This window comes from Diplotaxodon limnothrissa, linkage group LG5 (assembly GCF_057381915.1).
Source record: "Diplotaxodon limnothrissa isolate DT_005_m linkage group LG5, D_limnothrissa_male_GT1.1, whole genome shotgun sequence".
Classification (NCBI taxonomy): Eukaryota; Metazoa; Chordata; class Actinopteri; order Cichliformes; family Cichlidae; genus Diplotaxodon; species Diplotaxodon limnothrissa.
In genome coordinates this window covers 20869811-20895511 of record NC_140600.1, presented here as the reverse complement: position 1 = coordinate 20895511, position 25701 = coordinate 20869811, and the positions used below count along the sequence as shown (strand labels likewise).

The 25701-nt window shown below is 37.8% G+C and overlaps 1 protein-coding gene across 1 annotated transcript in view; it reads left to right on the top strand.

Moving 5' to 3' along the window:
• Positions 1-6689: 6689 nt before the first annotated feature.
• The window catches only part of rad18 (RAD18 E3 ubiquitin protein ligase), a 28246-nt gene continuing 9234 nt past the window's right edge, over positions 6690-25701 (top strand). The window contains exons 1-10 of the mRNA XM_085354164.1: positions 6690-6851; positions 8726-8804; positions 9273-9334; positions 9551-9621; positions 16630-17042; positions 18656-18755; positions 20839-21017; positions 22493-22563; positions 22919-22979; positions 24895-25026. Of these exons, the coding sequence (XP_085210290.1) occupies positions 6690-6851; positions 8726-8804; positions 9273-9334; positions 9551-9621; positions 16630-17042; positions 18656-18755; positions 20839-21017; positions 22493-22563; positions 22919-22979; positions 24895-25026 (1330 nt within the window). The remainder of the gene's footprint in view (positions 6852-8725; positions 8805-9272; positions 9335-9550; positions 9622-16629; positions 17043-18655; positions 18756-20838; positions 21018-22492; positions 22564-22918; positions 22980-24894; positions 25027-25701) is intronic.

Sequence of the window (25701 nt, the reverse complement as noted above, 5' to 3'; positions counted from 1 at the left end):
AATGTAGACGCTTGTGTTGCCTTGACATTTACAATGTCAGTGACACAGATGACATTTTTGGCTGCCTTGCAGTCTAATAGGTGAAACATCGGTCACACAGGAAATAATGGATGGTGAAAAATTGTTCGTTATTTATATATATTATTTATATATGAAGAAAAAATAAGATAGCAACCTATTACAGAGGCATGACCTTTTCCATGACACTTACTGTGATTAATGCTCAACATCTGTGTATATAAAGGTGGTCATTAAATCATTGAATATCTGCGATACAGCGGCTGTAAGAGTCCAGTAAGCTGTAAGAGTGCTGAATAATTAGTGAGTTTTTTCAATCATCACAAGGATTTCAGGTTAAACTGTGTTCATTGCTATTTGTTTGATATCCTTGCATTTAAGGCTGAAATCCCAAAATAATCCACTTCAAATCCAAAAAAGTTGCCCCATGATCAGAATTTTGATGTAGACTCTGTAGTATTCTTTCCACTTCCACTGACTTTATCTATATAAGCTGGAGCCATCTGATAAATAACAGCAGGGAACCATTACAAGAGAATTTAATCAAACTGCAATGATTACAAAACAGACACCGGTTTATAATGGCAGCTATTTTACACAAGGATAGTTGAAACTGTCCTTTCAGACTTGAGCTTCAGATTTAAGAGCAACATGTATGCATGTTCTGGGAACAATTAAGCCCAAAGTGCAGCATTACAAAGGTCTTAGTGCCTTGTTAAGGATACATGATCAATGACATTGGGGCTTGGAATGGCCACAAGCTACAAACTGCCAGCTGGCATTTCAAATCCAGCCCTGTGTTGTATTGATCAAATTGGAAATATCTCTTTATCGAGGCAGTGGCTTTACTTCCAAGGTCAGCATCTTATCTCATGACTTATTAGTGAAAAGCATTTACTTTGTGTTTGTCTGTTCTGCAGATACCAGTTTGTATTATTTTGAAGCTAAAGCTGCCTGACAGGGCTAATTTCATTTTGTCTGCTGGTACAGTACACCCATAAGAGGCAAAGTAAAACACAGTCAGAGTGAAATGTCAGAGTTGGAAGATGTTTTCTGCTTAACTTTTTGTTAACCATGGTGGAGTTAATGGCACTGTCACCTCACAGCGAGAAGGTCCTGTATTTGAATTTTGGACCTTTCTGTGTGGAGTTTATATATTCTCACTGTGTCTGCATGGGTACTCCTCAGGGATTCCTCCCACAGTGCAAAGACTTGCATGGGTTCAGGTTAAATGGTGATTTTGATTTGACTTTATGTGTGAACTATTGTCTGTTTCTGTGTGGTGGCCCTGCGAGAGAGAGGCGACCTGTCCAGGGTATACCTTGTCTCTTGCTCTGTGGATTTTTTAAACATCATGACTTAAAGAAAAACGTTAACCAAACCTTCACGATTCAGTCTAAGTGCATTCAGTCAAGTGTATAAAACACAGCAAAGATGCAAAGATTTACAGCAGCTGTTAAATGATACAAGAGCTGGATTGTTTGAGATTCTGAGAAAAGACAATGGAGTAAAAGTAAAATGTCTTTTATCAGGTGCTCACAGGTTCTTGCACTAACATTAAGTACAAATAGTTTAACTAATTGGTTTTTGTTTCTTGCTTTATTTTTTGGTTGCTTTTATTTCTTTTTAAAACACTACATAAAATTTTTAAATATTTAAAAAAAGAGTTTGACTTAAAAATAATGAATTTACTGCAATTCATTTATTAATGACTTTTATTTATTTTTATTTTTTTCCCATAAAAAACTACATCAACTGCAAGCTTTAGAAACAGTCAAGTGATCTTTTTTTAATTAATTTTGTAAGGCTTCACTAGTGAGGTCATTTCCTCTTAAATATGGAGGTCTGCCCACTTGTCTGCAGTTGTTTGATTTTGAAAAGTGAGAGGGTGGGATTCATTGAAAACCTACAAACACCGGTGTTGTGACAGGTCCATTAGGTGGTTCTGTATTTATCACTCGTTACCAGCATCGTTTGTATTGCAATAAGCATTCAAATTTTCTTTAGCTTTCTATTTTTTCCTAAGCTCTTTTAGTGAAATGTCAGCAAAGCAATTCTCATTCAGCTGGCTAACAGCTAATAAGTTAGCTGAGTTCATCACAGTAGCTGAGACAGCCTGCTAAGTTCCCCCCCTTTTTTGATAAATGTTCTCTATTGTATACAAGTATTATGTAAAATTCTTTCAAATTTAAGGGGATGGAGTTAATAAGATAAGATAACCTTTGTTAGGAAATTTGTTTTGTTACAGCAGAAAGTGGACAGTGCAAAGTTACAGTAGCAAAATAGGATAAGATAATAAGAATACGAATAAGATACTGTACACAATAGAATAAAATACTATATACAACAGAATAAAATACAACATTGTCAGAAAAAGAGAATTGCACTTAGTGTTATTGCACATGTGTGGATGTGTGTCTTAATGAAGATTTACCCTCTGATGAAAACCTTTTTCATCAGGAATATGTTGCTGCACGTCTGCCTTTTAAAAGTTCTTGTTTCAGTCTTTTGCAACAACAGCTAATGTTACAAGAAACCAAATGTGCTACCCACTTCACTCACTTTAATAAACAACACAGGTTCCTGTTCTCACCACAGCATAGCCTGGTGTTGGGCAAGCATTTCGAGCATGCCCAACACGTTCTACGCCAAGCTTCACAGCCGTCTTATTCAGCCAATACCTATTTTGAAATAGAAGATTTCCAATACAGTTAATACAGCAAAGGTTTCGGCTGAAATTTAAAACTTTCACAATGGAAAGAGATTTAACCCAAACCTCAAACTGAGATTTTGAATTCTAGCATTTGCCCACTTTGTTTTCAGTTTTTGTTTTCCTCTTTTTCTTCTCCTGCCTTTTCTACTGTTTACAGCTCAAGCTTCAACATCCCTTGTCCACTATATCTGCTATCCCACCTCTGCACATATCCAAACCATCTCAGCTTTCCCTCTCTATTTGTCACTTGGGTTTGGTGGCCTCAGAACTGATTACTATGAAGAACATAGATCATCTGTTTTTACCGATCCACATGTAATTTGTTCTCAAAACGACCACAAAAATATAGAGTTGTAGCTAAAATATTACATAACTTTCAAACATAACTCCTACACACCAAAAGTTTCTGGGTGACGCTTAAAGACATAAAAATATTATGACGATTTGCAGAATCATCTGGGTCACTGCTAGTGATCATGAATTGGAGAGATGATTTGTCACAAAATCATCTTGTGAAATAGTTGATTAATTTTCGATCACAAGCTTACATTCATTCAGGACGAGCCTGTTGAGCCACCTCTTTTTTGTTATAGTAATCCATGACAACGACTTAGTCTGTTACAACTTTATGGAGGTCTCCCAAGAACTGCTGATGAACTTCTTCATAATGATTGGAGTGATCTTTACACTATATCTACCACTACAATTATTACCAAGGGACTGAATAACACTGTATTCAATCAGAGTACAGTAGTCTGGAAGCTGGTAAACTGTTCCCCAACTTAGAGACTTAAGTGTGCAGATCACTGTATCCAAGCATAGTGTCTTGTTTTGTTTTTTGGTGGAGTTATTTTCATTGTTTTGTTGCAATCACTGGACTACAATAGAATTCTAATAGTCACTGTTTTGAATATGAAGGTTAACCAAGCAGGTATTAACAAATCACAGAACCAGGACAGTGGTATATGTACATTTTAGAGTTTCAACAGTTTACAGTGTAATGAATCAAATCTGTTACTCAGATATTCAAAAGTACACGCCATGTCTTTAGCACTTAAAAGTCTTTTTAAAATGATTTATTTTAATATTTCTTAAATATAGTTTACTATAGAAATAGTTTTGTGTGATTTGTTTTTGAGTTTTCAATGTTGATGTTTGACTATTGTTTAATTAAAAAAAGATAATGAAAGTGAACAATAAATACGCAGTTTTCATAACTCAAAAAATGACTTGTACTCATTTCTTTTAAGTTATGCCACATTATTCACATTAGATGTCACAATCAGCGGGGTCGACTGTGTGTAGAGTGAAAGGTGGACCCAAATGCAGACGAAACAAAACATGACTTGAATAACCAAACACGAGCCGTTGATTAAGGCTGGCAAATTAACTGCAGGCAAAAGGCAAGGCTAACAATAAACTAAACTGGGTGAGCTAAATTAAATAAAAACCTACAACAGGAACATGGACCTGATATAAGAAAACTTGACATGACCACTTGGCCTAGAAACAACGCAGACAATCTGACAATAACACACTGAAAACAGAGGACTTAAATACACAGGAGGTGATTAGGGGAAGTGGGAACACATGGGGGAACAGCTGACTGACATGAGGCTAATGACAGGACAGGGGAAGTCAAACTAAATACAATGAGCAAAGAACACATCACTCCTTCAAAATAAAACAGGAAACATGAGACGCAGACATGACAATACAAGCTTGATAACATAAGACACGCAGCATGAAACACAAAGGGTGAGGGAAACTTAAATACAGGGGAAGAAAACACAAGGAGTCTAATAACCAAATGAACTAATCTAATGAACTTAAACATAAACAACATCCAAATAAACTAAAACTTAAAACGCGGGTCAACAGACCCAGGAACATGACATTAGAGACATAAATCAAGACTTTAAGTTGTATTTAATAAATATTTGTGAATATAATTATTAAACATTTTACTTTTAGTCAAACGTAATTCAAATGTTGGAGTTCTTATAAGCTTCAACTTTTAAGTTCATAAACTTAATAACCTTAGGGCAATCGATTGCCTTAATTTATTGAAGTTCTGCTAACTTCTTTGGGTTTACACTGTACATTACATGGGTTATTGTGGATCTCTGGTAAGCACTTACTAGTCTAAAGTTCAATAAGGGAGATGGTTTTCATTGTCTGCATTTAAGGCCTCTGAAAAATCTGCTGAGCATTCTCCACTGTAAGAACAAGATTGATTAACTTATTTCTTTCCCATCAATGTCCTGAAAACAACTGCCAAAGGCATGAATAACTATTATAATAAAGCATGAGTCAAGCTAAGAACTGGTTGTACCATTTTTTTCATGCTACACTTGTCATCCAGAATCACTTGTGTTAGTGTCATCTAAAAACACGAGGCTGTCATGGTGTGGACACCACAAAAGAAGAGCCTGTCCTTTTACATCCACCACAAGAAGGTCATTTATTTTGTAATAGTCATTTTCCACTCTCAGATTCCCTGGTTGGAGTTAGCAGTGGCTGTCTTCCCTATTAGCTCCCTCCACTGGAGCCAGAAAAACACAATCTTTATGACTTTTGGATCTTTCAGTGTCCACGGATTTTTTTTTTTTGTATAAAATTTCTCATGTATTTCATGTTTAATCCATAATATAAATTAAACTGATTTATTCCAGTGGTAACTTTGTTCATGTCACAAATTACACATCAAATGTGCTGTATATTACTAAGAGGTATTTTATGTTATTGCATAATAGCAACAGATGTGCAGCACAGCCTCATTGATATATACATATAGTCATTATAGTCAAAGTGGCTATCACAGGACTGTTAAGTACAACAGCAACACACATACCATTTCCTGATACGGAGAGTCTAACAATCTACTGAATGTGAAAGTGAGTGAGCATTACACAATGTGTGTGTAGGTTCTCTGTGATCCAGGTCATGGTAGTTTAAGGAGCTTAGAATGAAAGTGACTGGACTTCTTTAAGGTTTGAGGAGGTGATTCACCTCTCATTCAATGTGAGGTGAAACATCCAGTATTTTACATAATATACCGGTGAGCATCATTTTTGTTTTATAAGGGGGGCCTGCTGCACGTGTCTCTCAGTGCCATCAGCTAAGACCCCCCTATGCACGGCCTGCTCCCAGAACACACCATCCTCCCCCACCACTTCTGTCGGTTGAAGAGAGATGGCCAAGGAGAGAAAGAAGACAGCAATTGATTGCCCAGAATAAAGCTGTTCCTGCTGGTGAAGACCAGATCCTGGCTCTGGGGTTGGGAGGTGGAAACGAGACGAGGGCTCGGGGGTTGGTGTCTGCAGGGGCTGGAATTGCTAAGAGGTTGCTAGAATGGGGATATGCTGGATTTGCATCTGGCCCTGGCTCTGCTGCTTCGATGAGTACAACTGAAAGGGCTGGATTTTTGCATCTTAGTCCTGCAAAGTCCTGATAAACCGAATAACTAAAGCTGGTTAAAATTGTTAGTACATGTGTATTGTATATTATTAGTATGCTAAATTATACTGTAGCTTGATATTAACGTATTAAACTCAGTAGAAACGGGAAGTTATATATAAAATCATATAACAAAGTACATCAGGAAAAGAGACAGACAAAAGCTGCTGTCCATCATATATTGTAATTATTCTGGAAAAAGTTGTTACCACTGTCAAACTTTAACTGAAAAAAAGCCTTGTTTTGTTATTTTGTTGCTATTTTCTATGATTCGTCAAGCAGTAAAACATTGTGTATAAAATGCAGGTATATCAAATCTGATATTCTTGAATCTGCACCCGTAGAAAGATACGAGGCAGCACAAGTACTGCTATGCCTTTAAGTCCAAACAATAAAGACAGCCTCTTAAATAAAACTGAAACAATGTAACCCGGACTCTGACCGAGTGACGAGCACAGCTACAATCTTTACATATTTGTGGCTCAGCGGAAGTTGTCAAATGACGTCAGACGTATCCCGTTCTGTGAGCGGGACTCTCACAGCTGAGCGCCGAATAAAAAAAAGTGCTGAGGCTAACTTTGTCAAGAATCTGCGCGTTATTTCGGAGAAAATGGCCTTCGAGACGGAAGCGGATCTACCACCTAGTCTCGCATGTCTGAAAGTAGGTTGTAGCTATGTTTGATTTCAAATGTTTTGTTGACATGCTGGCTGTTAGCCCCCAGCTAACTGAAAACCCCCTTACATCACATTCGTTCAATCTTTATAACTCACTTGAGTATCTGACGTGCTTACAGTTAGTGATGAAACGTTTGCTAACCTTGTAAATACAGTGCAACAATGACATAAGTCGATCTAATTTGACTACCGCTGAGACTTTCTAATTTTGACCTCTACTTGTTCACTGTCCTAATAGTGCTTTGGAAAGTGAGTAGTTGGTGCAAACATACTGTTTTGTTGTGGGTTGTAGTTTAGGACGTCGTCTAATAATCAGAAGGTTGGTAGTTTGATCCCTGTCTCTTATAGTCTGCATGGGCAAGATACTAACCCCAAGTTGATCGCCGATGTAACCATTGGTGTGTGAATGTTGGATAGAAGGCATTTACAGTAGAACAGTGCTGTATAAAATTATAATTATAATTTTTCATAGATTCAGCTTAAGAAATGGGAGCAAATTTTGACCTTATTCAGCCAGCTGCTAACATTGTGGCTAAATATGCAATTTAAATTTGGTTCTGTGGTAATTTATCTGTCAATTTGCAGAAACAACACTGTTTTATCCCTTGAATTATGTGGGGTTTTTATGCTTGGTTTATTTATAGGTCAGTATTAAGTGGCTTAAAAATCAAGAAGAAAAGTAAAACATTCCTCTGAAAATGGTCAGGTACAAGGAGGGTGCTGAAAATGAGAGAAAAAGCTGTCAGTGACCAGAGAAAAATTTGAAAGCCCTTTTTTTTTTTTTTTTAATTACACGAAAGCTTGGCTCCATGGAAGCAAAAAATAAAGACATGAGGGATGACTCAGAATGTGTGCACAGTATTGTCTGCGGTCAGAAAAGAAAGGACAACTTGTATTCTTGAATGCTATGCAAACATCACATTAAAAAAAATTTGTGGAACCTTGAACATTCTTACAAGAGAACATTCAGCTTGAGACAGGAGGGTTAGATAGTTTCCTGTTATTTAGTTGGATAGACTGGTTTTAGGAAATGATATCCTTTGTATGGAAATGTATGGGCAATCCTTTGATAAACGAGGACATTCACCAACTCTAGCGTACTACATTTACTGGTGGTGGTCAGAGGGCCCGGTGGCGCCAGTGTCCGGCAGCCTCGCCTCTGTCAGTGCGCCCCAGGGCAACTGTGGCTACAATGTAGCTTGCCATCGCCAGTGTGTGAATGTGTGTGTGAATGGGTGAATGACTGAATGTAGTGTGAAGCGCTTTGGGGTCCTTAGGGACTAGAAAAGCGCTATACAAATGCAGGCCATTTACCATTTATTTATCATTCAGTGAGTAACATCTTCATCTGTCAACTTTTGTATTTTCATCCTATGTCTTGACGCATTCTCAATCATCCAGGTAAGTAAATCTCCAGAAGTCGATTCTGTTCACTAAAAGAACAATGGGCTGGGAGGTCAGTTCCTTAGTCTTAATTATGCAAATTCTCATGACCATTGATCAACAGCACAGTGGGTTTCACTGATCAAAGCCCATTGTTCCTTCAGTGGGCTGGTTTCAGTCATTATGCAAATGTACTGTTTATAAGATTGGGGAAACCTGCAATCAGCTCAGACTGAAGAAGTCACTTGGATGAGTGACGAAACATTTCTTCCACAAAATGCTACGTCCAGATGAACACAATCAACTTTTGGATATTTTCATCCTAAAATAATGTATGATTAAAAGTGCAAAGGTTCATGCACAGATGCTTTGAGCCAGCCATACTTTTAGTAGGTAAAATATATTGTTGTTGTTGTTATTATTGCAGGTACTTGTTGATTTTCAGCTCTTTTTTTTTTTCCTCTCTCCCATCTACAGAATGTCGATGCGCTGCTTCGGTGTCCTATTTGCTTCGACTTTCTCAATATTTCAATGATGACAAAATGCTCACACAATTGTAAGTAATAGCAGTGCAAAAAAAAATTGTTGATGATAAAAAAAAAGTAATAGCAGTGCAGATGCAGTCATAAAAGAAGTTTATGCAAATAAAAGGAAGAACACTGAGTGGTTGTTTGAAACGAGCAATCAGCTGTCCTTTGTCTGGTTTATGAACTATATCCCACACATTGCAGAGGCAGATCACGAAATATATTTACATAAATTATTTTTGATCGTCTACCATAACGCAACATTAACAGGCACACATTAAATTTCTATTGTTTTGTTTTTAACGATTTAAAATGGTTTACTGTAGAGCTGCAGACATAATATTATTTTTCTCATCTTCTCCTAAAACTTCACCCTCTCTCTGTCACTCTTCAAATTTCACAATTTGCTAAATTAAAAACTGTCACACACGTCAAATAGCGATGTGATAAAATGTCAACAGGCTGACACAGCTTTGTGTTTGCATTTTATTTTGCAGTTTGTTCTTTGTGCATCCGGAAATTTCTTTCTTACAAGCTCCAGTGTCCAGTTTGCAATACAGTAAGTATGACCATGACTTGTAATGGAATTACATAATAATTAAGGACATCACCTAAAGAGACTTAATCGATATCAGTAAATATTGGTTAAATTATTTAAGTAATTCACTGAAGAACATCACTTAAACATTGTCTTGCTCAACTTTAATTGTAAATATCACTGGATTTTGGACCCTACAGGCAGAATTTCTTCATATCTTGCTTCTTTTTCTTTTAGCAAATGACAGAAGCAGACCTGAGGAACAACCGTCTGTTGGATGACTTGGTCACAAACTTTCAATCTGCAAGGTAATGTACAGCTCATGACAAGTAGCAAGTGAACTGTCTTGTATCTGAAATGAAGAAGAGCTTTTTATGCATTTAGATCTTAGTGCACACTGAATCACCACTAGTGGGGTCCACAACAATATTACAATATTAAGTTAAAGGACAGAAAAAAAAATACTTGCAGCTGTATTGCATGATTTGGTACACATATAGAATAAGTGTGTATGCAAACTATATACTTACCGGCCACTTCAGTAGTTATACATTATCGGGTTTAACCCCAGTTTACCTTCAGAACTGCCTTAAGTCTTCATGGCACTGATTCAGCGAGGTGCTACGAACATTTTTGTCCGTACTGATATGAATCACACACTTGCTGCTGATTTGTCAGCTGCACATCCAAAAGGTGCTCTCTTGGATTGAGATGTGGTGACTGTGGAGGTCATTTGAGTACAGTGAATTCATTGTCATATTCAAGAAACCAGTTTGAGATGATCTGAGCTTTGTGAGTTGGTGCATTATCATGCTGGAAGCAGCCACCAGAAGATAAGTACGCCGTGGTCTTAGATAAATCATCTTTTTGACTCCTCCAAGCTATATAGAATGTCACAGCCAGACTCCTTACACATTCTTGTAAGGAGGCTCACATTACTTTTTAGGTTGGCTCCCAGTAAATTGCAGGACTCGATTTAAAAGTTTTGTACTCACAGACTGAGCACTTAACAGCCAGACTCCAGACTATTTATCCCAGCTTGTTACTAAACACACTGCTGCTTGTGGTCTTCGATCACAGGATCTCAGAATTTGTTAGCGGTTCCTCGTACAGGATGAAAGACTAGGGGGGACAGAGCCTTCAGTCTGTGGCACCAAGGCTTTGGATCAGCCTCCCACTCCAACTTCTGACTGTGGACTATTTTAAGAAGCAGCTAAATACCTTTTTGTTTAACTTGACTTTCTGTTGAGATGTTTTCAAACTACATGTTTTACTTTGTTCTGCATCTATTGCCATTAACTGCACTTTTATTTTATTGTGCAGTGCTTTATGACTGCCTATCTATGAAAGGTGCTTTATAAATAAACTACCGGTAGCATACTGTGGTCGTCAAGGGGCACAATAAACGACAATACTCGGGTATCCTGTGGAGATTAAATGATGGTCAGGGGGCCAGAAGTGTTCCAAGAAAATATTTCCCCACATCATTACACCACCACCACCAGCAGCAGCAGCCTGAACTGTTGACACAAGACAAAGTGGATCGATGCTTTCATGTTGTTTATACCAAATTCTGACCCTACCATCTGAATGTTGCAGCAAAAAGCGAGACTCGTGAGACTAGGTGATGTTTTTCCAGTCTTCTGTGGTTCAATTTTAGCTTGTGTGAATCCTCAGGTTCCTGTTCTTGGCTGACCTATTCTCCTCTGACCTCTAGCATCAACAACCAACAGCATTCTAATTTCCTTTATTGTCATTCAGTTAATACATCACAGATGTACACAGTTCAAAAAGAAAACAGTCTCTCGCTGGATATTTTCTCTTTCTCAAACATTCTCTGGAAACCCTAGAGATGTTTTTGTGGGAAACTCCCAGAAGATCAGCAGTTTCTGGAATTTTTCAGACCTGACGCAAACAACCGTGCCATGTTCAGTGTCACTTAGCGGTTGCTCTTGATGTATATCTGGTCAGACATTGAGTTGCTGCCTGGTGATTGGCTGATCACATATCTGTTAGCGAATAGTTGTGCCTAATAAAGTGGACTGTGAGTAAGCTTCTCATCTAAGCATCATTAATGAAATATTTCTTTCTGGCATTTTGCACATCAGACTTGTTGGGACACAATGATTTAATATAATCCATTTTGCTGCAGCTAGCCAAAGTGGTTTTTAAAAAATTCTTCATCCTGCAGAGGCAGGCTAAATGAGTAATAAAAATGGCAAATCAGATTTCCTCTGCAGTCCACGTAAACTTCTTTACCATGAGCACAGGTGCTCTGAGCATCTCTTCAATTTGTATTTCATAATTGTAAGACCCGAAGGGGTAAAAAAAAGATCACTGCAGGGATTTCAGGGGATCCCATTGTTATTGGCAAGATTACATTATGCCCACTAAGAAAACTATTTCACTTTTTCTTCTGTACAGTATTGAAAAAACAGCCTGATTGCCTCCTAGTAATCTGCTTCTTATTCACAGATTTTCTGTAAATCAAATGGGGATTTTGTTTTCATCAGCTGAGGTCACTCAGAGTTCTCACTGCATTGCACTTACCTGTGTGCTGCGTAGCTCTGGGGCTGATAAGTTTTCATTACAACAGGACGCAGAGATGAGGTGCAGAGTCCAGAGCTGGGCTATTGGAAATTTCAAGGTACAATTTAGGTTGCATGTTATCCTCAATCTTCTGCTCTAGTGACACAGTTCACACAAGTGAAAACCTTTCCCTTAAAATAGATTGTAAAAACAGATTGTTCTGTAGTTAATAACACTGGCCACATGCTTGCAGTCACAGGCTGTTGGTCTGTGTTTCTGTTGTGGAACAGTTGTTTATAGGGAGGTGTAATTATTGTAAATTATTTACAATGTCATGGTACAACAGGTCACTCCAAACTCTAATTATTTATTCCTTCAGGTTGGCACAGGGGTTATAAATCACACAAGCTCCCCTGGTGATGCTAAACTTATGTAAAAAGGGTTTAACTGTATTATTATTATTATTATTATTATTATTGTACATAGCTCTGGAGAAGCTTACATTTTCACTCCTCAGTAATAAAAGGCTAATGGTTATTGTCGTCAGTGTCGACATAACTCGAGAATGTGGTGACGTAGGATTTTGAAGTTTATACGACAGGCTTAATTGCCTTGAGGCTTAATTAGTACCAAGTGTGTCAAGAAAATATCTGCCATGGCATCACAAAACCAGTAACATGAACCGTTGACACAGTGCAGGATTGATCCGTGCTTTCATGTTGTTCAATCTAAATTCTGACCCTGCCATCCACATCTCACAGCAGAAATTAAGACTCATCAGACCAGGCTAGTAACAGGCAACAATTTTCCAGTTTTCTATTAGTAATGAGAGGTTATTTGAGTTACTGTTGCCTTTCTATCAACCCCTTATCTGACCTCTGACGTCAACAAGGCACTTTTGCCCAGAGAGCTGCTGCTCACTGGATATTTTCTCCTTTTTCTTTTTTGGTACGTTCTCCATAAACCAGAGATGACTGTGTGGGAAAATCCCAGTAAATCAGCAGTTTCTAAAATACTGAGGCCATCCCATTGGGCACCAACCATCTTGTCACGCCTAACATCACTGCAGTAACATTTCTTCCCCATTCTTATGCTCAGTTTGAACTTCAGCAGGTCATCTTGCCCATGAATACATGCCTAATTGCATTGATTTGCTCCCGGGTCATTGGCTGGTTAGATATTTGCAAAATGTAATTTAGTCATGTTTTGTGCCACCGTGTGTTGTATGTTAGCTGAACACCATTCTTCTGTGTTTTGATGATCTGCTGACTGGAAGAACCATAGCATATGATTATGTTTCAACCATTTAAGCCTGTGGATGGGATATTGTTATCCTGTAATGACAAGGATAAAAGCAAAGCCCCTCAGACTGACTTTGTATTGATTTGCAGTGAAACTTCCCTCTAGGGGACAAATGGACAGAGAGTAAATTGTCCCAAAAAGCATAGAACAATGCCCCCTCACCCCTTCTCTGTACTTGAAAAAGATTCAAGTTTGTCATCTGCCAAACTCGTCACATTCATACCAGCAAAAACTACATCTGTGAAATGCTTTTCTCTTTTGCTTTCGTTTCCATTTCTTCTGTTAAAATGCACACGTCAGAACCTCCCCGCCAGCAACTCTGTATTCACAAACCTTAAAAAAAAGATCTGGTCCAGGTTTACCGATTAATACTAATCCTCCTAAACCACTTTTTTTATGGATGGTGGCTGAGGTTGACTCCTTCTGGAACATTTCATATCTATAGTCCATATGTGTCACTGAGGTAGTAACGCATTACAATCTCCATCCCGGGAATAGTGTAAGAGTGGGGCTCCAGACAGCAACATTTCTAGTTTGCGTGAAAGTAGGGAACATTTTGAGAAAACGCTTCTGGCCGGAGTTCATAAACTCTTGTTCACTGAGAGTGACGCCATCCTGTCATTCTTTTCTAAAGAAATAATAATCCAAATGTAGAACAGAAAACATCTCTCAAAGGATATATATGTTCCTTTGTATTATAGATAGTCATCTATTAACAGATCATTTTGATGATCCATATTTTGGGGAATCTTGTAGCAACTCCTAAAGATTAGTTGAAAATAAGCCTGCGAGCCTAAATAGAGCTCTCCCCCCCGCTCCCTCTGCCTAAAGTCATTAGAATTGTTTCTCCAATATCTGGGCTGATGCCAATGCTGAATGCTGTTATCAGTCAGTCTACCACAATGTTTGTCCCTTCCATCAATCACATCTCTGTTATCAACAGTCTGAAAGGTCTCCCTTCAAACTGTAGCCCTTCTGATTGTCATCACAGTTACGAATGAGTGGATTAGGCAGCAGCCTTTTCCTTCTCTTTTTAATTTCCTGTTGTCTAACACTGAGCATCTGAGAAATTGGATTCGTTGGTTTTGACTCTGTCAAAATGTTGTTTTGTGTAAAGATAGACTTGTTTCAACTGGATTATTTGCTTTGAAATGACAGCATTGCAAAGCATTTAGGGAATAATTATTTAAACATCTGCTTATGCGGTTGGTAGATTCTTTGGTCCAGCATGTGTTTGGGGGTAACTTCCTTCATTCGGATTTATCACTGTGAAATCAGTGCTTTGGGTTGCTGTTATCTGATGGCTCTAATTTACTTCTATTAGAGGCCTTTTCCCCCTCTAGCACACCATTAGCTGTAATCTCAGTGCTGCATATTTACACTGGTACAGTAACCAGTTACCTTGCAGCCTCTTGTCTCATTTGTGTATTTGCACATTAGGATAAGAGATAAATTGCTAACAAAATATGTTTGATCACAATCATAACATGCCCTTTTCTATTATAAATGCAACATGGTTTGGATTTAGTGTTGAGAGACCATTTGTGAGGCTGAACCATCGCATTATGAAATTGTGTTTCATACACAACCCACATCATTTAGATGCGGGTTGTGTATTTTGTTGTATCACAGCTTCTTACAAAATAAAAATACTCTAAAATACTGACACTAATAACAGTTTTTGCAGTTTTGAAACTTTCTGGGTATAAGATATGAGCTGTTCTGATGTTCAGGGTCTCATTTGCTTTAGGTTTCATTTCACAATGTGTCGATGGTGTTTTAGCACCCAGACTTTTCTGCTATAGAGCCCTCCTATTGTAAAAATGCATTTTTTTTCTTACACCATTCATTAGTTTTTCTTTACGTTCCCTGAGGTCTACTGATGTCCACACACAAAATCCTATTAATGAAATGATTCTGACTGCTGCAGGGCTGCTTTTTTAAAGTCTTGGCACAATTACCGTGTGTATTGTCCCCGAGTAACAGCGACGGCGACTTTATAAAATCTGGTCCAAAGGCTTTGTGTGGAATTCCTCTGATCTCCTGCTCTGTATCTATGGTTTAAGGTCTCTAACACCCAGCTTTAAAAAGTGCTGTAGAAGCTATACCCGCCCTTTAAAACCCAGTTCTAATTATAAAACTTTAGCTCTCACATTGTAAAGAAAATCAATGGTGCAGCTATTTAAATTCAGTAAGTGTTGGGAATTTAAGTAGGTTGTATTGATCTTACATATCAGTGGGATTGTAAATAAAATGCCCAAACTTTAGCTTCATTCCCTCATAATAACTAAATTCATCCTTTTCCACCTAATCAGAGATCAAAGCTGAAGCACAGCTTTTGAAGAGAAGCTAGAGAATATGGTTCATATAATAGGACCAGTTCATTCATTTCATTTACCTCATAGTAATTTTTTTAAAAATTATTTATTTACTATAAATTCCTATCTACTCATTGATTAAAAAAAAACAAACAAAGACGAATTCGTATACAACAGTATGGTACTGGGCTAATCAACTGAATGATGTTAGTGCACTGGAATAATTATTTTGGATGGTTGTAAATACAACACATATAAATCTTTTACATTTATTTAATATATTGGTCAGTAAATGAAATCTGTAACTCTGTTTAAATTGCTCCATGTCTGTCCTAACATTTTAGGAAACTTTTAGTTTCTCCAACTAGATCAAATTTTATTAATAATATTAACTAATAAGAATGGAGAGAGGTGGTTTTATTGTAATGCCATAAGTCTCTGGGACACTGCGAGACCATGAGTGCAGGGGGTAACTGCCCTGACCACATCTCTGCGTTGGTAAGCTTAGGTGTGTTAATTGTGAGGCTCTGTATTAAAATTCATGAAAAGAGCTTTGGACATAACTCGATAGCCAGGTGGTTTAAGTGCATCACACATGGGGAAAAATGCCATTAGCACAAAGATGGTGGGTTTGTTCATTGGACATTTTCTATTCATTTTTGTCTATGTGTATGCAGCGTTACTGATGAATGTTATCGGGAGAGCATATTTGTTTAAGGTTGGGAGGAGTAGAACGTGTTTCCACATCACATGTGTGCAAAGCTAACTTGGCGTGTGCTTGCATCTGTGCGTGCACGTGCATGAACCTCCTCCTAATGTAGACAGAAAGCACAAATAAGTTCTTAAATATGGAAAGTGGAACATCGCACACCTCATTGGTTCCATTTTATTGTCAAGTAACAGCCCAGCTGCAATTTGTTTGCTTTCCACATTTCTGAGGCTGCAGCCAAAGTGTCTCCTTTTTCTGGCTCAGTAGAAAAGGAGCGAGATGATTAAGCAGGTGAAGAGAACATCACAGGGCTCACTTCAATGCCAACAACATTTATTCACACTTCCTATGTTGTCGTTTTATTTCTTTTTTCAAACTGAATGTAATAAAAGAGCATGTAACTGTGTTGTATTTTCTTTTTCATTCATATGTGCCCTGTTTCTTTTCTCTTTTTCCAGGCAACAGTTGTTAAAAGCACAATTTGACTCTCCTCCAATATCTCCGAAGACTCCCGCTTCAGCCGTTAAATGCAAAACTCCGAAGGAGAGGGGCCAGAGGTGTAACAACTCTGTGCTGAGCCAATTTTTCCAAAAGAAGCCTAAAACACCTTCCAGCAAAGAAACCCAGTGCAATGGTTCCATCTCTGATTGCGTTCAGGAGGGGAAAAGATGGACTGCAGGAATCCACAATGATACTGACCTACATTCAGGAAAAGCTGAGCTTTCAGTGGTTGTGAAAGAAGAACCCATAGATATGGACGATGCTTCTACTCAGGGTTCGACGTCACTCACGGCCTTTCCAAGTATTAGCGCTGAAAATGGGATGGCACATTCTTTAACACCTTCAAAAGACATTAAGCCCATAATCAAAGGTAAATCCAGTTTAACTGTAAACATACTGTGGCTGTTGCCCTTGAAATTATTGCTTTAAAAATGGGTAAAAGTGGCTTTTAAAGCATTTAGATGGCAATGAAAGGGCAATAAGATGGCATCAATCTGCTATTAGCTTGTGATTGACTCAAATTGGGAATTGCATGCTAACTGTTTATGATAAATGGGATTAATTGCGATAAACTGGGAAAAATCACAAATCTGTTAGTTGGAACAGCCTCATAGATTTAATACTGAAATTCCTCCACAAATAGATTTGTAGTTGCTGCAGGAGGTGGATTAACTGGAAAAACAAACCCAGTATAGCCACTTGGCAGCCTTATTTTTATATAGGAATACTAACATGAAGCAACCAGTTGAGTCAGCTTCCTGTCTTGGAAGAAGCTGTGCTCTTCAGCACTGTCTGACTCAGACTGATTGCAGAGTGTTTGACTGCACTCTGTGTTTATAAATGAGAACAATCACCTTGCACCCAGAAAGATTGCAAGAAGTTGTTGGTGTTGCAGATTCAAACTGGGCAACTGGTCACTGCAACTACTTGTAATTTATAACCAAATGTGGGAAAAAAAACTGCAGTCAGTAGGCAAACACTGATTTTTTTTCCCCATTCTTTTTTCATTTTTGTCATCCTATTTCAGAGGTGGGAAGTAACTAAGTACAAATACTTCCTTACTGTACTTAAGTACTTGAGTAGCTTGAGTAGTTTTTTTTCCCCCTGACTCCTTTTTTTAACTTTTACTCCCTACATTTGTAAACAAATATCCATACTCTCTACTCCTTATTTTCAAAACAGGCTTGTTACTTTTGCTGTAACACATTTGAGGGGAGTTAATATTTCATGTCACTGCGAGCCTTCAAACATAAGAAGAGACGACATGTGCCAAAGTCAGGGGTTAAAAGCGGGATGGTGGGTTTATTATGTTTGTTTGGGGGATTGGGTGGATTTTGGGGGGGCTTTTTTATTTTTTTTATTTTTGACACCTGAACGACTGCAGGTGTCCATAAGTTGTGGTTGCGGTACTTCAGCATCTAAGTGGCCCTACATGTTTTTAAACCAGATATTAGGTCTGTACATGTGACGTTATGTTTTTTGATATTGTGAAACGTGCTGCAACTCAAACTGAGGCAGACTAACTACCTTATTTAAAGGCTGCATGGAAATCCTCTGCAGGTTAGTGCAGGATAAACATGTTAGTTTGCTGTACTGTGATGGATCTAAAGTACAGAACAGTGTGTGACTGGTGCACAGTGAGATACATTGACTGAATTCCATCTTCATACCAACTTTGTACCATCTACAAAAAAGACAGCATAGAGTACAGTTTACTGTCAGTGTTTTTCATGACCTGTTGCTTTAATTGTCACTATTAGTTTAACTGGGTCACAATTAAAATTCACCTCCAGTGAATATAACATATTGATAACAAAACATACAGATGTGTCATTTCGGTTCAGGTCTTCATGTGCTTAATTTGAATTATGAATGAATTGCATAACTGCAGCTGGTTGGATGCATGCACTAAATTACATGGAAATATATTATAGAGTCATAGCACGAAAACTATCAACATTATTTTGTGTGTCTTTTTTGCAGTGGAGTGCCCTGTGTGTTCTGTAAGTGTTTCCCAGCATTTTATCAACAAACATCTGGACACGTGTCTTACCAGTGGCGACAAGAAGGAAAGCTTGAGGAGGTAAAGTATCCACTTTACTGATCACTTAAATGAAGACTGTACTGATGTCTTGTCAAGCTTTAATGCTCTTTTGGGAGGTAGGATACAAATAAAAGGGTCGTACGTAGGAAGAGTCAGAAGTCTCCTCAAGTTAAGGAAATTGTAGCAAAGAGAGGTCACTCAAGATCAGTAATTTCCGAAGGTGAACGAACACCAGTGTGACAACCTAAGATGTTGGAGGTCTCGGACATCCAAGATAGCAAAGACAACAAACAGCCATTAGAAATGATAGCCACTGCCGTTATCTCCAAACTTATCAGTGGATCAGACAGACTAAAAGACAGATATGAATCAGATTAGCTGTAAAATTATTTTTAAACTATTAAACATTATTTCAACTGTCATTAACATGTGTATGTTAGCCTAACATGTTGAGATGTTTTGTTTTTTAATTACTTGTGATTTTGTTTTAAACTAAAAATACCCCTTATGCTTCAAATTAACAGGTACCACGTGGAGTTATGTTTACGTGGCATTTTTATTTAATCTTGTGTATACCTGCCTAGGGACAGCAGATGGAAATTAGCTTGTGGCTAAATGTCTTTTCTATAAAGAGATTAAAGTTTTCTTGTACATGGATGCAGTAAAAAAAAAAAAAAAAGAATAAATAAAAGTAGAAGACAAAGAAAACTAAACAGTTGGGTTTCAGTCAACCGATGACCTTATGTCCTCCCAGCAGTTTTTCCTGCTTTATTAATAACATTTAATACAGTTTGTGATACAAAATGCCGTACAATTACCAAAAACAGAAATGTTGGGAAAAATATTGTAGGTTTGGTCTGGATAAGCCGATTATAGCCAGACACAATATGACTTAAATGAATAACTCTCATGAACAGGTCATGTCTGTATTGATTTCACAATTCACAATTACTCACAGTTCAGGCAACAAAAAGAGTCTATGCACTCTTGAATTTCATAACTCCAAAATAATGTTTCCTTTATACGCAACAACTTCTGTCAAATGTTTCTTGTGGTATCTTATCTCTTCTCCTGGAAAACAGTTTCAGCTTATCAGTTTTTATATTGATGAACAGCATCTCGACTAAGTTACGGTCAGGATTTCCATACACGAATGATCTCTTATCATTATTATTATTCAGCCAGTCCGTTGCTGATTTATGTGCTTTTGCTTGTTGTCTTGTTCCATTACTGAACATCTGCTGAGCTTTAGGTCCTGGACTCCTGCCCTGCTCTTTTCCTCTAAAATTTGATACAATTTTGCATCTATTGTTTGTTCAAAGGTTGCAAGTAGCCTTAAACTGTAATACTTGTTCCAGTGCTTTAAGGCTGATATGAGAGTTTGTGGCTATTGTGCAGTTTCTTGTTTACCTCCAAGCATGCTGGGGAACTTTTGTGCCTTTAGAGAGGTTTAAAAGATTTTTCAGTGATGTGTTGTGGAACATCCAGGCTTTCTTTTTAACATGAGAAGTGCTTGTTTTGATTTTTGTTTTTTGTTTTTTGAGAGAGAGAGTTTCCTTTGTGGTATTCTTCTTGAACCCCATTGTTATTCATTTTTTATTTTTTGTTGTAACAGAAACACGAACAAAGATTTTCACAAATACAGATATAGTGTTTCATTGTAACCCCTGGGCTCGCTCCCATTCTTAGGGAGAGTAGCAACAGTCATGAGTTTCTTGAACTCTTTTGAAAATCTGTCTTGTTGTAGTTTGATGTCACAGGGCTTAACTTGTGAATAACTAAAGCTACAATCACATTAGGGGAACCAGTGGTTGGAGACTTGGGACGACCAAAATTAATGCGACCCTTTGAGCTCATCGGCTCTGAAATGGTTGCTTCAAAGTGGGGAACAGGTCTTCAAGCACTTGCTTTTCTTTTAGTGTGTAAAGATATTAATTTTATACCTAATTTGGAACCTTTTCCGTTATGACAATAAAAATTCTGCTTGTGTTCAAGAGCATTTCTTTCTATAGTTGTAGATTTTTGTTGTAGCTTAGCACAGAGATGCACCTCAAGCATTAAAATGTCATATCTGTTGGTTACTGAAAATATACAGTGAATCTGTTTGTTTCCGCTCTCTTAGCCAGAAGAGGCGTCCAATGCCGAAGTTGGTATACAACCTGCTTTCAGTGCAGGAGCTCAAGAGGAGGCTGAAGGAATGCCATCTGCCATTGCAGGGATCTCGAGACCAGCTGATCAAAAGACACCAAGATTTTGTCTACTTATACAATGCCCAGTGTGACTCTCTAAACCCGAAATCAGGTGAGAGGATTTGCTCTGTTTTTTTTTATTAAAATGAAAAAACAAAACAAGAACTCTAAACTACTGTGATATCACAGTGTTTTGTTACACAACAAAAGAAGTGGACTGTATAGGATATTGTCCAACCTCAACTTGAAAATCAGAAGTGTTTGTAGTCTATTCAAATAGCCACACTTGAATGTGGAATGAAAAATCACACATCATAAAGGGGGCCAGATGCAGTGTTGTTTACAAAACAGAGGAACAGTCATGTAATAGCTCTCAGTTGTGTACTTGTTGCCCTTATTAGTTATAGAACAAATGACAGGAGGGAGTGTGGCAGCCCCTGAACCTGTGCCTGCACTCTTCATTATACCAGACAGAGGCTTGCATGGACTTAAATGCTCTAACCAGAAAATGACACTCAAATATTTAGAAACACAGTAGAATCCCCCCAAAATTGAGATTTTTTTTTTGTAAAATGTGAATAAAAACGAATGCAATGTTTTGCAAAATCTCATAAACCCATATCTTATTCGCAATCTAGGAAACATTAAATGCTTAAACTGCAAAATCGTTAACATTTCATAAAAAAATATTAGTTCATTTTGAATGTTATGTCAGTAACATGTCTCAAAAGTTGGTATGGAGGCACCAAAAGGCTGGAAAAGTATACCCCAACATTAAAGAAAAAAAAGAACTCAATCAACATTTTATAACTAATGAGGTTAAATGGAAACAGATGGTAACATGATTGGGTATCAAAAAGAACATACAGCTTTCGTTTCTCTGCCATTTAAAATAGACGGAGCAAAAGTGGAAAACTGTTCTATCCTCGTACTATTGGGAATTTGAAATTCCACACAGGGTCCTCTGGACTAAAGAGAAGAGGGACCATCCAGTGCATCCGGACTTTTAAACAAGCATTCTCCCATCCAGACGACATTTATTTCAGTGAAGCTTTTGCATATTTCACAGTCCTGAACTTTCACCAGTTGAAACATTTAACAAATCGTGAAACAAGAAATACGACAAAGACCCGGGACTGTTGAGCAGCTGGAGTCGTGTATAAGACGAGAACGGGACAGCATTCGTTTTCAAAGTCCAGCAGATGGTCCCTGCTGTTCCCAGACTGAATGTTAATTCAACAAAATCAGACTGAACCGTTTTGCATTCGCTTTAACAAACACTCTGCTTGTTTGGGAACAGGCAGTTTTTTTTTGTTGTTTGTTTGGGGGTTTTTTTGTAACTCTATCGTGAAATGCCTTTGCTGTGGTACAAAGCTTTAACATTTTTTCCCCATGAGACTTAAACATAGAATGAAGTTGGTGATATTTGACTTCACTAGTTTGGTTTTTGTCTTGATTTTTTTTTTTACTTTTCTTGAAAACCTCAGTTTTGTTTTGCCACCTCATGGGTCAAATGGTACATTTCATATAAGGGACAATATTTGTCACCTCAAGCCAAATAAAGATTCATCTTTCGTCTGTCAACAGCTGAGGAAATTGCCAAAGAGGTCGAGGCCAATGAGAAGATGAGAAACCAGTTGCAGGGGAAGGCCAAGCCAGTATGTATTAACTGCTTAGTGAGAGCTTAAATTTTGTTTTTGTTTTTTCTCAAATGTACGTTGCAGCATTTTCAGTAGCGTTTATATATTATCAGCAAGGTTTATTTTACTGTATTTCTAATCTTTTTTTTTTTGAGAAACAATAATTCTGACAAGTTCTTACAATTTAAAATTTCACAGTCTTATGAAAATGAGTTATTTGTAATAAAAAAACAGTACTTTTGTTGCACGGGTGCTGGCTTAAAAAAAGACAGGTTAGCTCAGTTTCTTTACAAATATTGCAAAATTTCAATATTTGTTTTTCTTGATTCATTGTCAATATGAACAAATGTCTCTCCAATTAATCTTTTTCCAGGTCATGGTTTTCTCAAAGAATCAGTCTGAGAAAGAGATCGAAGACATGCATTCAAATTACAGTAAGTTTTTCTTTTTTCATCCTGACACTTTTATGTGCTGAAACGTTGCATGTTTTACACGCATACAGCAACGCAGTCCTAGGAAATGTTTCGTTGAAATCAACACTTGTGAAGAACGACACATGTAGTGACAATAAACTTTGGTGATGGAGAAAAAAAGCCAGAGTCCTGTTGACTATGTTTATTTTGGCCAGTAACTGAATGGTGTTCATTTTTGGTCACTGCTGTCTTTGGAAAGAAAGACTGAAATGTATGGCTCACATGAAATACAACACACATACAGTATTGTGAAAGTCTTAAGCCACCTCTCATTTCTTTATATTTTTCCAGGAAAATTGTAAATGGGTGGGTAGATGGCTGTAGACAGTCGTTGTTGTATATTAATGTCAGTTTGAACCAAAAATCTCAAATTTGGGCTCATCACCCAACTGATTTATGTCAGGTACAATGAGAACGCTTGAAATAATTTAGGAGAGCTTCTCTATTAACTCTATACAGAGTTTTTTTTAAATGAAGGAATAGAGACGTATTCAATTTAATAAAACTTTATTGATCCTGAAGGTTGACCCCGAAGGAAATTGGGTATTGGGTGTTCAGAATTAGAGTGCATATTATATATTTTTTGGCTACAAAAGAAATAAAAGTTTAAAATTAGCTGGATAGATGTTATTGACAGCCTGTTATGACAGTTTTCAAAGCCTCCATCAGGCTTCTCGGTGATCAATTCTTATAGGTCACTAGTTCACTTGGGAAATCCACTGTAAGAGGACTTACTGAGAGGCAGTCCATCATAAAGACTGCATGACATTTTTGTCTGGTTGAGTAATTGTTGCTTGGTAATACTGTGGATAGGTCGACTGTCCCTGTGAAAACCGGCATAGGTTACTGATATTCAGTATCTCTAATATAACATGCTTTTGTTTCTCAGAAAGAGGATTGCAGTTTTGCATATGAAGTGTCGCCCAGCCATAACGCAAGTGTTACTTTAGTCTATAAGCTAGCCTCACATACCTTCATCAACAAGTTAAAAAAGAAGCAGAAACATGGACAACAGTTGTCTGATTTTTAGCAGCACGTGGTGACATAGGTTTTTGTCTGTGTAAATAATCTCCAGTATTTTATTATAATTCATAGGGCCACTTGTCTGTTGATTTGTATGTCTGAGACTTTTTTTTTCCCCCATGTGACCTCGGAGGTAATCACTCGGATACACAGAAGCAAGAAAATCTAGATGAGCTCTGTGTTTTTATCCTCGGGGCAGAGGCCAGTTCACCAAAATCGCAGGACATTGTTCTCAAGTCATGTTGACATAGTTGAACTAGATGAAAAGCTTGTTGGAAATAACTCTTAAGAGCTAACTTTAAAAGTGTTTGAAAAATGGATGTGACTCACAAGAGGTGTGCTCTATAAATAGCTGCGCTGCTGTGATAACCTCCCGATTTATCAGAGGAGGATGTGGATGACTCACTCTGCCGGCATGGGCAGTGGTGCCTGAGCAGGCAAGACGGTGAAAGCGGCGTATACACATGCACACACCGTATCCGCCGGGAGCTCGCAGCCTTTTCTTTCTGTGACACCAATTTCTTTTAGTGTTAATACAGTTGGTAGCTAGTTATTCAGAAAACATTCCCATTTGGTAAAATAACAGCAGGTTGAAAAAATGTTCTGCAGTAACACTTTCTGAGACGTGAGTTTAAACTGCAGCTCCAAGTGGTCAACTGTGCGTTACAGTCATTTTAATTAGCAACCATTTAATTCGAATAACTTTAATTTATGACTGCATTTAATCTAAACATTGAATTCAAGGTTAGACTCTTGAACCGCTATTAGAAATCAGTGACTATCACATAACGTCATAATCATTCTATCCTCTTGATGTGTTTGACCCTATAGCGATATGCTATTTTGCCCACAGGGAACCAGCACAGCAGTGACTTTTCCCGGCTAATAGCGCAGGTCCGCGGCCGCATGGAGACCACCAGACAACCTCGTGTTAAACAGGAAGTCAGCGAGGTGAACAAGGACGTACAAAAAACGCACTCTGCAGGTACTTTGACATTCAGACATAATATTTTCTAGCCAAAGGACACTTCTGTGCACTTCTCTGACGCCCTTTAAAAAAAAAAGTCACTTGATGTCTGTGGTTACCTGCTATCTTGTACACTTGCGTGAAAAGGAAATATTTTCCTTTGCAGCCCTGTGAAGACTAAGAACACCTTTGCTGCTTTCACAGGAGTTAAGAGAATAAGTAGCAGCCAGGTGCTGCTAATCAAATTCACTTGATAAACTGATCGTCTGCAAGTGCGAGCACCTTTTATAATAGCAGACGTTTTGGTAGTTTGTTAGTCTGGAGCATTCGTCGGTGTGAAGACATGATGTTGAGAGAAAATGCAAAAAATCAAAGCCCTACATGTTAGAGTTCAGAGGCTTCAGTTAGCATGTTTAAATTAGAAAAAGACTGAATAAGCATGGCTGTCAGGTGGAAGCCTCTTCTTTTTAAAATGATCATGGCAGCCTGGCTTAGCTTTGCAAACGTCTGAACAAACCTCGAGATTTCTAGAACAGTGTCAAATAATTACTTCAAGTTATTCCTGCAAAATGTGGCTGTGCACTTAGTTTTTCACAGACCCTGCAGCCCTGTGAAAAAGGTTTGTTTTTTTTCTACACAACTGCCTTTAAAGAAAAAAAAAAGTCCCATCTTTTTGTAAGAAAGTAGTTTTTC